Source organism: Mandrillus leucophaeus, unplaced genomic scaffold, assembly GCF_000951045.1.
Source record: "Mandrillus leucophaeus isolate KB7577 unplaced genomic scaffold, Mleu.le_1.0 Scaffold3, whole genome shotgun sequence".
Lineage (NCBI taxonomy): Eukaryota > Metazoa > Chordata > Mammalia > Primates > Cercopithecidae > Mandrillus > Mandrillus leucophaeus.
Genome location: NW_012103142.1, coordinates 11448168 through 11463277, shown reverse-complemented (window position 1 = coordinate 11463277; position 15110 = coordinate 11448168). Strand labels below are relative to the sequence as shown.

Sequence of the window (15110 nt, the reverse complement as noted above, 5' to 3'; positions counted from 1 at the left end):
GAGACCATCCTGGCTAACACGGTGAAAACTCGTCTCTACTAAAAGTAAAGAAATTAGCCGGGCGCAGTGGCGGGCGCCTGTAGTCCCAGCTACACGGGAGGCTGAGGCAGGAGAATGGCGTGAACCTGGGAGGCGGAGCTTGCAGTGAGTGGAGATCGCGCCACTGCACTCCAGCCTGGGCAACACAGCGAGACTCCGTCTCAAAAAAAAAAACAAAAAAAAACAGAAAGAAAAGAAACTATTGAGGGGGTTATTTAATAGGTTGGGACACAGAGATGTGAATAGGTAAGGTCTGAGGAAGTAATACAGACTTTTTTCTTCCTGTAATTTATGAAATGAGTATTTTTTATTTTACTATTTGACCACAGAATGGGTTTTAATGATGATGATTGAGTAGGCAAAGTAACTTTCCTATATTTTAGCCCTTGAAGTGATACCCTTCTTTAGCCAAAAGGAAATACAAAGTCCTTTTAAAACAAAATTTTTGAGGGTTTGATTTATCTGTTTTTATTACTTCCCTGCTTTTTCTCCTCCTGCTTTTCTCAATCAACACCATTAATATAGTGGTCTTCTCCGACAGGGTGTAGATTCTGATGTAGAAACACCATCAAACTTTGGAAAATACCTGGAATCTTTTCTTGCTTTCACAACCCATCCAAGTCAGGTAAACTTTATACAGGTAACTTCTCAAAATTTCAGTTAGGTGAACCAATATCAAGCACTGTGTCCTGAAATATTATTGTAGATCATGTATAAAATGTGACTCTTCAGGCCTTGGGGAATGACCATAGTGTCATTTCATTAAGAGAATTATTGGCTCTTCTTCCTGAGCCAAATAGTGCACTTGTCGAGGTCAGCAGCTTTTCTCTTTAGGTAATATTCTGATTGTACTCAGTCACATGTGAGGTATGTCCCAGGTGATTTAGTACTAAAGTTATAAAGATTTTTAAACAAAAGTCTGATTAATTGTTTTATAAAATTAATTTCACTGAGTTCAAAATTGTCCTTCTAATATCACTCTGAGATTCCAGCATCCTTTATTGCAAAGAAAAGAAAGTAGTAAAATTCAGTCCACGCTCCAGGTAATTTCCTTGACCCACAGCCTATCTTAATAACATGTGGTCCATAGTGGGTAGTCATTACTGATACATTGCAGTGGAGACAGCTTCAAAGTATTGTACAGATTTATTTATATGAAAAAATGTAGTTGATAACTGCTAAATAATAATCTGGGTTATATAAAATCCAAATCCTTAGACTGATGTTTTGTTTTTTTCTCTTTAGTTTCTACGCTCTTCAACTCAGATGACTTGGGGAGCCCTCTTCAGGCATGAAATCCTGTCCCGTGATCCTTTGCTATTAGCAATAATACCAAAATATCTCCGTGCTTCCATGACTAACTTGGTCAAGGTATATAATGGGAATCTAAATGTGGAATGTAGGTGTATACACATAATAAGACTTTGAGGCTGGGCGCAGTGGCTCACACCTGTAATCCCAGCTCTATGGAAGGCTGAGGCAGGAGGATCACTAGAGCCCAGGAGTTGAAGACCAGCCTATGCAACATGGCAAAACCTCGTCTCTACTAAAATACAAAAAAATTATTAGAGCATGGTGGTATGCACCTGTAGCCCCAGCTACTGGGGAGGCTAAGGTGGGAGGATCACCTGAGCTTGGGAAGTTGAGGCTGCAGTGAGCTGAGATCACACCACTGTACTCCAGCCTAGGTGGTGAGAGTGAGACCCTGTCTCGGGGGAAAGATAAAAAAGACTGATTGGCATTATTAACAGCCCTTTCTTCATCACTAAGATTCCTTTATTGGACATATTTTCTTATTCCTCAGGAAGAAATCAGTCCTTACTGGTTATTATAACTGCTCTTCCATATGAGAGTACTTATATATCGTAAGTATTGGGCTAGGTGCTAGGGCAAGAGCAGTGACCATACATACATTCTGCTTTTTAACCCCAGAATTGCTATTTATCTGTTTTTATGATGATTGAGTAGGCAAAGTAACTTTCCTATATTTTAGCCCTTGAAGTGATGCCTTTCTTTAGCCAAAAGGAAATTCAAAGTCCTTTTAAAACAAAAGAGCTTTGTAAACAAGGCCTTTTTAAAACAAAAGGCCGCACCCGGTCACACTGTGTTCTTGTTTTCTGCCTTGGTCTTCAATACTTTTTTGAATGAAACATTCAAAGTTCTACAAGTTTATTCTCAGTGTTCAGTATTTGAGGCAAGTAGCTCTCAATTATTTCTTCTTTACTACATACTGAATTATCATTTTTTCTTGGGACTCTAAAAGAATTCAAGAATTTAATTCTCCCTGAGGAACTTGGAGGATGGTATCAACTAAAAGTATTCTCTTTCTGCTACTGAGGAATACTGGAACTGGGAACAAACTGTGGACCTGTGATAGAACTGAAGTGGTTATTTACCATACAATATCTCATGCAAACCCTTAACTCTTAAAATAAATTAAAAGTGCTTGAACTCCTGAAGCTTAAATACTCTTTCAGTGGGTCCATTTTCATCCCCTACCCCTATTACCTTTCTCTTTCCAGATGGGCTTTCCTTCTAAAACAGACAGCCCTAGCTGTGAATATTCTCGATTTGATTTTGATAGCGATGAGGACTTCAATGCTTTCTTCAACTGTAAGTGATGTTGGCCTTGGATTTCTCTCAACAGTCTCAGAATGGCATCTAGTATTATGATTCATGGTGCGTGATGTTTGGGGTTTTTACGAAAGATCCCCAAATCTGGATAGCAGCCTACTTATTAAGCCCTAGTTTCCCATTGCAGAAGAATGCTGGGGCTGTATTCCAGGCATAATGTTTTGTTTTACACCACAAACCCCCAAAGCACTTGGACATTGATGTTTAGGGACAGTAACCATACTTAAGATGCTCTTGACTTTTTTTCATACTTAGGATTAAATACCATCTTACCTTATGGTTCTTTGTTTCCCCAAAAAAGTGGAAAAATCCATTTTATTCTAATATTCTCGTTCTGTTCTGTTCTGTGTTTTCTGTGCCTTACTTCCTTTTTTTTTTTTTTTTGAGATGGAGTTTTGCTCTTGTTGCCCAGGCTGGAGTGCAATGGCACGATCTCAGCTCACCACAACCTCCACCTTCTGGGTTCAAGCAATTCTCCTGCCTCAGCCTCCTGAATAGCTGGGACTACAGGCACATGCCACCATGTCCAGCTAATTTTTGGGTTTTTAGTAGAGACGGGGTTTCACTATGTTAGCCAGGATGGTTTCAATCTCCTGACCTCGTGATCCACCTGCCTCGGCTTCCTAAAGTGCTGGAATTACAGGCATAAGCCATCACACCCAGCCTATTTTGTTTTTTTGGTTTTTTTGTTTTTGTTTTTGTTTTTGAGACAGAGTCTTGCTCTGTCGCCCAGGCTGGAGTGCAGTGAAACACTCGGCTCACTGCAATCTCTGTCTCTGGGGTTCAGGCTATTCTCCTGCCTCACCCTCCCGAGTAACTGGGATTATAGGCATGCCCCACCATGCCCAGCTAATTTTATTTTTAGTAGAGATGGGGTTTCATCATGTTGACCAGGCTGGTCTCGAACTCCCGACCTCAGCTGATTCACCCGCCTCAGCCTCCCAAAGTGCTGGATTACAGGCGTGAGTCACCATACCCCGCCTTCATTTCTTTTTATTGCCAATATTTCATTGTATGGATATGCCACATTTACTCATTTATTCGTCTGTTGATGGACATTTGAGTTATTTCCATTTTTTGGCTATTACAAATAATGCTGCTATGAACATTTATATACAAGGTTTTGTGTAGACATAAGTTTTTGTTTCTTTTAGATATATAAATAGGAGGAGAATTGCTGGATAATATGGCAATTGCATGTTTAATATTTTCAGGAACTGCCAGGCTGTTTCCCACAGCAGCTGCACCATTTTTTATTACCACCAATCTGATTTACTTTTTAAAATTTTTTTTATTTTATTTTGAGACATGGTCTCACTGTGTTGTCCAGGCAGGAGTGGTGCTGCAATCATGGCTCACTACAATCTTGACCTCCCTGGGCTCAGCTGATCCTCCTACCTCACCCTCCCAAGTTGCTGGGACTGTAGGTGCATGCCACCACACCTGGCTAATTTTTGTATTTTTTGGTAGAGACTGGATCTCACTGTATTGCCCAAACTGGTTTTGGACTCTTGGGCACAAGCAGTCTGCCCACCTTGGCCTCCTAAAGTGCTAGGGTTTCAGACGTGAGCTACCACGCCCAACCCTGATTTCCTTTTAATTCCAACAGAAATGAGAGACTAAGTTTAGTTTGCCACTTACAGGATCTAGTTGGTAATACAGCTTCCAGAGATCATTTATTTTTAAAAAATTCTGGATTCATTAATAAAGTTTTATTGATTATTACATGCGAAGCACAAGTCTGCAAAACAGTTCTTTTGAATGCTTTTCCCCTAGGGTGGTAAATTAATAAACATTAAGTACCTATTTTACACCAGTTGTTGATTCCTGTCCTTCCCTTGGCATTTTCCCTTGGCAGCCTCCCGAGCCCAGCAAGGAGAGGTGATGAGGTTGGCATGTCGTTTGGATCCCAAAACTAGCTTCCAGATGGCTGGGGAGTGGCTAAAGTATCAACTATCAACTTTTCTTGATGCTGGTTCTGTGAATTGTAAGTTTTTTTCATTACTGAATGTTAGTGAAATGTTAGGACAGTATCAAAACTATATATAGGAAATGAGCCTGAGCCACACGCACATCAGAACGATGTACTAATACTAGTCAGAAATAGCTTTGCTCACTGCCTAATTCTATCTTGGAGAGGGAGCGTTTTCATTGGCTCACACAAAAAAAGCAGATGACACATTTTAAATTTAAGTTAGGGTAAAACCATGTCCTTATCAGTTTTGCCATCATTTTCCATTTCTAACAGAATCAACCAATTATTTACTGTTGATTTTATTTGCTTCACTTAAGGCACCAACTTAACAAATTGCATGCCTAGACCTAACTTCAAAACTTTTCAGCCAAATTCTTGGATAGCAGTCTTCCTGAATTCAGAAAGGATCTCCCATTAGACATAACAGGAATAATACAGGGACTTCTCATATCACTCAGCCACCCCAAAGCTTTCAGGAAATTATACTTTACATAAAATCAAAATAATCCCCCTCTACCCAAATGTCTCAGCCAGTTAACTTCTCTGTACTCCATATGTTTTGTCTGTCATCTTAATGCATGCTATATGTGTGTGACAGTATTAATAAAGCAAAAAGGCTGGGCGCAGTGGCTCACACCTATAATCCCAGCACTTTGTGGGGCCAAGGCGGGCAGATCACCTGAGGTCGAGAGTTTGACACCAACCTGACAACCTTGGAGAAACCCTGTCTCTACTAAAAACACAAAAAATTAGCTGGCGTGGTGGGGCATACCTGTAATCCCAGCTACTCGGGAGGCTGAGGTAGGAGAATCGCTTGAACCCAGGAGGTGTAGGTTGCGGTGAGCTGAGATGGTGCCATTGTACTCCAGCCTGGGCAACGAGAGCAAAACTCCATCTCAAAAAAAAAAAAAAGAGAAAAAAAAGGGGCACATTAACTAGTGCACGTCACTGCTTTAGAAAAGCACCATACTACTGGCTGACATTTGAGGGATTTAACATTCAGTTGCATTTACAGTTGGCTCTGAAGTTCTCTGATATTTGGTAACTTGAAAGGTTGAAGAAGCCCAAATGTGTTGCACCAAGAGGAAACTAGTAAATAGGACTGCGCTGTATGTAAGCAAGAAAAGCAATTGGTAAATCTTAGGCCGGGCAGGGTGGCCCATACCTGTAATCCTAGCACTTCGGGAGGCCGAGGCTGGGGATCATCTGAGATCAGGAGTTTGAGACCAACCTGGCCAACATGGCAAAACCCTGTCTCTACTAAAAATAAAAAATTAGCTGGGTGTGGTGGCAGGCCCCTATAATCCTAGCTACTCGGGAGGCTGAGGCAGGAGAATCACTTGAACCCAGGAGGTGGAGGTTTCAGTGTTCCAAGATCAAGATTGTGCCACTACACTCCAGCCTGGGCGACAAAGCAGGACTCCATCTCAAAAAAAAAAAAAAAAAAAAAGCGGCTGGGCGCAGTGGCTCATGCCTATAATCCCAGCACTTTGGGAGGCTGAGGTGGGTGGATCACGAGGTCAGGAGTTCAAGACCAGCCTGGCCAGGATGGTGAAACCCCGTCTGTACTAAAAAAAAAATACAAAAATTAGCCGGGCATAGTGGCAGGCGACTGTAATCCCAGCTACTTGGGAGGCTGAGGCAGAGAATTGCTTGAACCTGGGAGGCTGAGGTTGCAGTCAGCTGAGATCTCGTCACTGCCCTTCAGCCTGGGCGACAGAGTGCGACTCCATCTCAAGCAAACAAAAAAAGAAAAGTAATTGGCAAATCTTTTTGCTTGTGCCTTGCTATTTGAGTGGTGTGCTATGGTAATATTTGTAAACTTAAAGGGTGGCATCCTTCTCTAGACATAACCCTTCAGGTTGTCATGAGGCTGTTGGATGTGAAGCAGTGTTTTGTGTATTATATTGTTTCCTTATTGGGAAGATTCTCTATGGTCTCAATTTTAATTATTTAGATTCTCATGGAAAAGATTATAAAGGGGGAGGAGGGGAGAAACTAATTCATGTTTATCAATTGCGTACTAATGGGCCAGGCAATGTTTTCGATGTTCACCTGTGTATTCTCATTCATTACTCAAAATGGTTTTACTCTAAGGCTCATAGAGGTGAATTCAGACTGCTCATTGTTAGAGGAGGAGGCATGGTAGGAACCTTCACCTACCTCACTGCTTTCAGCGCACATCATCTTTTCTTTGCCCAAGCTGAGACGGGTTAGATTACCCTGCTCCTTCAATCATGAAATTCTCAGGTGTTCTCTAAAGCTCCATTGTCTCTCTGTGTCTTCTGTGATCTTTCAATGCTGATATTTGTGTGTGTGTGTGTGTGTGTGTGTTTTAAAGCTTGTTCTGCAGCCGGAACTGGAGAAGGAAGCCTCTGTTCTGTCTTCTCACCTTCATTCGTGCAGTGGGAAGCCATGACTCTTTTTTTGGAAAGTGTTATCACCCAGATGTTTCGAACGCTAGATAGAGAAGTAAGTAATTATTTCCCTTGCTGACTGCATGATTGTTTTGACCTTTTTCTTTTATTTTCTCTTTCTTTTTTGAGACACGATCTCTCTCTGTTGCTCAGGCTGAAATGCAGTGGCACAATCATAGCTCTCTGTAACCTCCAACTCCTGGGCTCAAGCAATCCTCCTACCTCAGGCTCCTGAGGATCTAGGACTACAGTCACATGCCACCACACCTGGCTAATTTATAATAGAAATGGAGTCTGTGTTGCCCAGGCTGATCTCAAACTCCTGGCCTGAAGCGATCCTCCTGCCTTGGCCTCCCAAGGTGCTGAGATTTCAGGCATGACCCACAACACCTGGCCAGTTTTGATCTTTTTTTAACTGGTAGTAGAATAGGAAGATCTATGGGTGTACGTCTTACAGAAAAGGAAGCAGATTTAGAGAGGCTAAATAGCACACTCAAGTTCAAACAGCTAATTAAATGGCAAAGCTGGGACCAAAACTCAGGTCTTTCTAACTCTAAGCCCTACCACATTTAGTATACATTTTAAGTACCACACTGCTTTAGAATACTGTAGGCCACCAGTATAGTGGCCACCTGTAGGTCTGAAAAGGAGGGTATGCACAGAGAGCCTCAACTGATAGGTAAAATCATATTTCTTAAAGTGGGCAGATGAGGATTTACTAAATTATAGAGAAATAGACAAAAGATATAATCTGATAATGTATAGAGGAGAACCTAAAGTAGCTGATAAGCCGGACACAGTGGCTCATGCCTGTAATCCCAACACTTTGAGAGGCCAAGGCGGGCAGATCACTTGAGTTCAGGAGTTCCAGACCAGCCTGGCCAACATGGTGAAACCTCGTCTCTACTAAAAATACAAAAATTAACTGAGCATGCTGGTGCACGTCTGTAATCCCAGCTACTTGGGAGGCTGAGGTACAGGAATCACTTGAACCCAGGAGGCAGAGGCTGCAGTAAGCCAAGATCACGCCAGTGCACTCCAGCCTGCGTGACAGTGAGATTCTGTCTCAAAAAAAAAAAAAAAAAAAAAGGGTGGGGCGCCGTGGCTCAGGCCTGTAATCCCAGCACTTTGGGAGGCTAAGCTGGGTGGATCACCTGAGGTCAGGAGCTCCAGATCAGCCTGGCCAACATGGCGAAACCCTGTCTTACTAAAAATACAAAAATTAGCTGAGCGAGCATGGTGGTGGGTGCCTGTAATCCCAGCTACTTAGGAGGCTGAGGCAGGAGAATCATTTGAACCCGGGAGGTGGAGGTTGCAGTGAGCTGAGATCGTGCCATTGCACTGGGCAACCAAGTGTGATATATAAAGTAGCTGATAAATCAAAAACATTCAGCCTCATGATCAATTGAAGAAATACAAACTTTAAAAGGTTTTAGGGAATAATATACTGCTGAGAAGATGGTAAGAAGGGCACACACAGCTGAGTTCACACTTGTAATCCCAACACTTTGGGAGGCCAAGATGGGAGTAATGTTTGAACCCAGGAGTTTGAGACCAGTCTGGACAATATAGTGAGACCTCATCTCTACTAAAAATTAAAAAAAATTAGCCATGCATGGTGGTGTGCGCCAGTAGTCCCACCTACTTGGGAGGCTGAGGCTGCAGGATCACTTGAAACCAGGAATTTGAGACCAGCCTGGTCGATATAGCAACACTTCTACAACTTCTCTACAAAAATTTTTAAAAGTATCCAGGCATGGTGGTGCCCGCCTGTAGTCCTAGCTACTCAGGAGTCTAAGGCAGGAGGATCCCTTGAGCTCAAGAGTTTGAGGTTACAGTGAGCAATGATTGTGCCACTGCACACTCCAGCCTAGGTGACAGAATGAGACCCTGTCTCTTTAAAAGATGAAAAGAAAATGTAGCCAAAATGGTTATTTCTGAGTGGAGGCAGTCATGTCAACCTCTGTTTTATGTCTTTGTTACAGGAAATTCCTGTTAATGATGGAATAGAGCTATTGCAGATGGTTCTGAACTTTGATACCAAGGATCCCCTCATCCTGTCCTGCGTCCTTACCAATGTCTCTGCACTCTTTCCATTTGTCACCTATAGACCAGAGTTCCTGCCCCAGGTCTTCTCTAAGGTATAAAGTCCATCTCCTTTGTAAATTTTATTTTGACATTTCTAAGTTAATTTTTATTTATTTTATTTTTTGGAGACAGGATCTTGCTACATTTCCCAGGCTGGACTCAAACTCCTAGTCTCAAGGGATCCTCACACCTCAGCCTTCTGAGTAGCTGAGACTACAAGCATGCACAACCACGCCTGGCCTAAGCTAATTATCTTTGTAACTATTTTTGAAATTATGTGAGGCAAACTAATAAACACAGCTATTTATTCATTTATTAAATATCTACTCAGTACTTATTGCGGATCAGGCACCATGCTAGTGCCTCACTCTTTGGGAACACTCTGGGAAGGAAGGCACAAAAACAGTTAATGTTACCTATATGGCATTGCAATGAAGACTTGTATAAAGGAGAGTATTAGAGTGTGCTGCCGGGCTGGGAGGGGATTTATGAGAGGAAGGAACACTTTCTAGGTTTCCAGTTCAGTTGACTAGGTGAGTGATAGATCCACTACTTGAGTCAGAATACCAGATCAGGAAGGAGAACGGGGGTAAAGAAGAGAAGGCAGTGAGTATTTTGGAATACTGTGTTTGATGAATATGTAGAACATCTTTGTGGAGACCTCTCACAATAAATTGGCTATTTGAGGTTGAAGATCTAGACTCTAGAAAGTAACGAGATAAAATTAAAGCATCATCATCATAGAAGTCCCACGACTAAAAGTGAAGTCTTACTGAAGTGATGATGTATATAGAGTTAGGAGACATGTGAGTCAAGCAAGGAACCTAGTGAATTGCCATCATTGGAGGAGTGGAGAAAAAAATGAGAAGCTCCCACAGAAGGAAAAAGAGCCAGAGAAATGAAGAAAATGTTGTATCAAAAACCAGTAGAACTTCAGAAAAGTAGGCTCATTTGTTGCAAATTCTTTGAGTTGGAGAATGTTCAGTGAGTTTCTTGACTACACCCTCATCTGAGTTTAATTCCATAATAGTGGCCAAGGAAGCAGTCTTATTTCATTGGAATGAGGAGTAAATGGGAAGTAATGAAATGGAATCGAGGGGACAGATCATACAACTTTTGATAAAAAGAAGAGAGAGGGGTTTCCATAGCCACGTACTTGGGTGATAGCATGAATTGTTCTGGGATCCTGTTGTAAAATGTTTTGATGGTAAAATTGTGACTCCGATGACTCTTGTAGAGGTATCTGAGAAAATGGACAATGTGAATAAGCTCGTGCCTATAGTCCCAGCTACTCAGAAGGCTAAAGCAGGAGAATCAGTTGAGTCCAGGAATTCAAGGCTAGTCTGGGCAACATAGCAAGATCTCATCTCTAAAACAAATAAACAAACAAATATGAGTGACCTTTTTTCTTCCTTTCCCCTAGCTATTTTCATCTGTCACTTTTGAAACTGTTGAAGAAAGTAAGGTAAGACCATTAATTAAGCCAATAGATTCTAATTTCTTGAGTACAAATGTATGAATACCTGATACTCAGTTTATATTTTTATATAAATGGGAGGGGGTAGTAAAGGTGGTAGATTATCATATGATACGGTGTTTTGCCCTAGAGACACTATAGGGCATACAGGAAACATGGATTCTCGGTGGCTATAAATGTTATTCCATTTTACTCTTTGGGTTGTGAAAAATCTTTGTGAACTTGCCCTTGACTGAGATACTTACATGATTCTATGCAGCACCTGTATATTATATCAAAAGTAGCTCCAAGTTTGTTGAATGTCTCTTTTCAGGCCCCCAGAACGCGGGCAGTGAGGAATGTGAGGAGGCATGCTTGTTCCTCCATCATCAAGATGTGTCGTGACTATCCCCAGCTTGTGTTGGTAAGCTGCTGGACCCTGGCTGAAGTAGCCAAGTTTGGTTACATTTGTGTGTAAATCCAGCCTTCAGCGTACCTCACATAAATTTAAAACTAGAGGCTGGGGACAGTGGCTCACGTCTGTAATCCCAGCACTTTGGGAGGCTGAGGCGGACAGATCACAAGGTCAGGAGATCAACACCATCCTGGCTAACATGGTGAAACCCCGTCTCTACCAAAAATACAAAAAAAAAAATTAGCCGGGCGTGGTGGCAGGTGCCCGTAGTCCCAGCTACTTGGGAGGCTGAGGCAGGAGAATGGCGTGAACCTGGGAGGCGGAGCTTGCAGTGAGCCGAAATCGCGCCACTGCACTCCAGCCTGGGCAACAGAGTGAGACTCAGTCTCCCAAAAAAAAAAAAAAGAAAAAGAAAAAACTTGGAAACTATAGCTTTGCATCAAATAAGCATCCTTGGCCGGGCATGGTGGCTCACACCTGTAATCCCAACACTTTGGGAGGCTGAGGTAGGTAGATCACCTGAGGCCAGGAGTTCGAGACCAGCCTAGCCAACATGGTGAAGTCCCATCTCTACTAAAAGTACAAAAAATTAGCTGGGCATGGTGGTGCATGCCTGTAATCCCAGCTACTCAGGAGGCTGAGGCAGGAGAAGCACTTGAACTCAGGAGGCAGCGGTTGCAGTGAGCCAAGACCGTGCCATTGGTCCAGCCTGGGCAGCAGCGAGCAAAACTCCATCTCAAAAATAAATAAATAAACATTCTTGAATTAGTATTTTCTTAGTATAGTTAGTAGTATAGTTAGAAATGTGATGGCAAATGTAATCTCTCTTTAAAATACAAATAGTTATCTGCCATATAGATTACTAAGTTTACCCCTATAATTCTACAACTCTTTACTATGTGATGGTCTTAATTACTAATGCCAAATGATGTGCCTGATCTTGAGAAAAGCAGATGCAAATCACAACCCTTTTCGGGGCGTGGGGTTATAAGAAATGTAATATTACTCCAGATTACAAATTATCCAGAAATTTCTTCTCTGAATGCACAGCAGTTATCTCCATATGTGTGTGTGTGTGTGTGTGTGTGTGTGTGTGTGTGTATAAGTGTATAAAACAAGCTGATCTTTTCACATTTGTGGTATGGGAAAGTGCAGTTATCCAAATACTCAAGACAAGAGCTATCTTCTGCCTAAATTACCTTGCTTATTTAGGCAAAATAAAGACGTATAATAGAATTAACCAAGTAATAGCCTTATAGGCCTGACTTTCCTGGGACTGCTTTGGTTTTCTTCTTTTTTGCTTGAGGGAGCCACCTCTCCTTGAAAATCAGACCTTTACCACCTCTGACTTTTTTTCTTTTTGATCTGTAGCCCAATTTTGACATGCTTTATAACCATGTGAAGCAACTCCTCTCCAATGAGCTACTGCTGACACAAATGGAGAAGTGTGCCCTCATGGAAGCCCTGGTTCTCATTAGCAACCAATTCAAGAACTATGAGCGTCAGAAGGTGTTCCTAGAGGAGCTGATGGCACCAGTGGCCAGCATCTGGCTTTCTCAAGACATGCACAGGTAAAGGAGACCCCTTGCCCTGACTCTCACGATACTCAAGCACCCATTTTAGTTTCAGAGCTAGGCCCAGGGTGGGGTAGGGGTTAAGGATATTGAAGTGTGATGGCATTATCCATGATACCTGAAGTTCTCTAAAAGCAGTCTTTTGTAATTTAATCTCTGGTTCAATTAGATTGTTGGTGGGGAAGGCACAGAGTGAGACTCCTGTGGTGTCTGCGTTGCAACACCAGCACATTTAGAGAAATGAGAACAGCTAGGAAAGGCCATACAACCACACAGACACTTATCTGTGCTCATACAGTAGAGAAATTATTTTCTTCTTTATATTTTCAAGATTATATCCTTGTTTAATTCTTAAACTGTTACTAACAACATTTGGGAGTGGGAAGGGAAGTTTGAACCTTCAAATGACAGCTGACAATTAGTATGATTATACTCCTCTCACTATAAAAACTGTTCTTAAGGGCCAAATAATCATAGCCTGTTAACGCCTGTGGAAGACACTGTCCTTGTTTAAAATCATGATATAACTTGTATTTCCCCCTCCAACCTTCAGAGTGCTGTCAGATGTTGATGCTTTCATTGCGTATGTGGGTACAGATCAGAAGAGCTGTGACCCAGGCCTGGAGGATCCCTGTGGCTTAAACCGTGCACGAGTAAGACTTTCTGGGAATGGGAAGTGGCATTGGCTGTGGGTAGGAGTAGGGTGTTGTCTTTTGTCAAGTTTCTCATAGATTTGTTTTTTCTATACTGGTGAGAAACGTGGGAGTCTCCACTTCCCTAAGCTTCTCCTTTCTTTTCTTCTTTAGTCTTGAATTCTTGAGTTAGTTCCCACAGCAGAGCAGATGGTCTTTTCTATGAAGTCATTATTTTGGCTTTAAGGATCTCTAAATAGCTCTGAAGACTGAAGGTGTAATGAGGAAGTAGGTCAGAACTTGGTCAGCAGGGTGAGTCCTCCCTGCCATTGCTCTCTGGCATGTAAAATCTTAAGTGATGGCTTAACTTGCAAACCTGAGATTTTTCAGTGCTTTGCTATTTAAGTAAGCATTGTTCTTGGCTCCATTATGGCACAAGTCCCATTAATTAACCTGGCAAGTAGTAGGTTGATTCAGAGTACCATGAGGGGGGATTAGGACACTAGCTGTCAAGGCCCAAGCTGGAGGGTACAGGATCAACTCAAAGAAGATGAAATGATGGCATTTTAAACACTTTGTTTTGGATCGTATCTAAGCCACCTTCTCATCAGGGTCCTGTGGGTGGGTCACTGCAGCTCCTAGAAAGACAGCTTACTGAAAGGGAAGTTTCCAGAGCCTACCACTGGCCCTGAAAATGGCAGTGAGAGGATCCCTCTTGGACTTCACCTTAAAGGAAGGGATGGGGGATTGCCGGGGAGCAGAGGATTATTTCATTCTCTCTGGCCTCTGTGTCACTTTTGCTAGAACCTTGAATATATCTAACAGTATTTTGTCTTTTTTTTTCCTTTTTATATTTATCTGTCATTCTTATTTTTCTGTAGATGAGCTTTTGTGTATACAGCATTCTGGGTGTTGTGAAACGAACTTGCTGGCCCACTGACCTAGAAGAGGCCAAAGCTGGGGGATTTGTGGTGGGTTATACATCCAGTGGAAATCCAATCTTCCGTAACCCCTGCACAGAGCAGATTCTGAAACTTCTTGACAATTTGCTTGCGCTTATAAGGTGAGTCAGAATAATGGCTTTTCTCTGTTGTTTTTTACTTTACCTTAAAACTTTCAAAAGTTTAGTCTGTTTATATGTCTTCACATCTTAGTGGTATTAATGAGGGATTGATTTAAGTCTTGTTTCTTTCTAGAGGGTGTCTCAGTTTTTAAAAAATAACATCAGCTCTCACTTGCATAAATCTTAATTTCCAAGTAAACCCAAGGGGCTAATCCCAAAAGGGCTTTTCTCATTTTGAGCCTCCTCTTTGTTGTTCTTCCATTTCTTTATACTTCATCCCTATTTTTACTTGTAAGTTTTATTTGGTCTAAATTTTTTAGTAAAGGAATTGCTCATTGGGAGCATGGCAGTTGCCTTCTATAATGGTGCTTCTCTGGGTGGTATTCATATGAGCTAATCTGAATTTATCAATACTGAGTCTGAGCTCAAATGAACCAAACAACCGCTGGCTGAACATGCTAAACAAAGGAATTACACATTTTTCATCTGAGTTTGCTGGGTCCTTGGTTCTCAAAGCTGAGTCCTAAGACCAGTAGCATTAGTATCACCTGAGAGTTTATTTCAAAGGCAGAATCAAGGCCCCACCCCAGACATATTAAATCAGAATATGCATTTTAACTAGATCCCCAGATGGTTTATATACACATTAAACATTCAGAATCACTGTTCTAGATCACATGAGTTAATATATTCAAGTGGAAGTAGGCCAGTATAGGCTTATCAGTTACTAGATAGATATTTGATGACTCAGGGATGCTCTCTAAATAAAAAGATAGATTTTTTATATAATTCAGTTACTGGCCAAAGTGCTTTCTTT

At 41.7% G+C, this 15110-nt stretch overlaps 1 protein-coding gene across 1 annotated transcript in view; it reads left to right on the top strand.

Moving 5' to 3' along the window:
• Positions 1 to 15110, top strand: part of XPO5 (exportin 5) — a 55096-nt gene that overhangs the window by 14811 nt on the left and 25175 nt on the right. Inside the window, exons 10-20 of the mRNA XM_011986793.1 lie at positions 581 to 664; positions 1285 to 1410; positions 2562 to 2652; positions 4532 to 4660; positions 6990 to 7120; positions 9051 to 9206; positions 10577 to 10618; positions 10944 to 11033; positions 12396 to 12595; positions 13152 to 13251; positions 14112 to 14293. Of these exons, the coding sequence (XP_011842183.1) occupies positions 581 to 664; positions 1285 to 1410; positions 2562 to 2652; positions 4532 to 4660; positions 6990 to 7120; positions 9051 to 9206; positions 10577 to 10618; positions 10944 to 11033; positions 12396 to 12595; positions 13152 to 13251; positions 14112 to 14293 (1331 nt within the window). The remainder of the gene's footprint in view (positions 1 to 580; positions 665 to 1284; positions 1411 to 2561; positions 2653 to 4531; positions 4661 to 6989; positions 7121 to 9050; positions 9207 to 10576; positions 10619 to 10943; positions 11034 to 12395; positions 12596 to 13151; positions 13252 to 14111; positions 14294 to 15110) is intronic.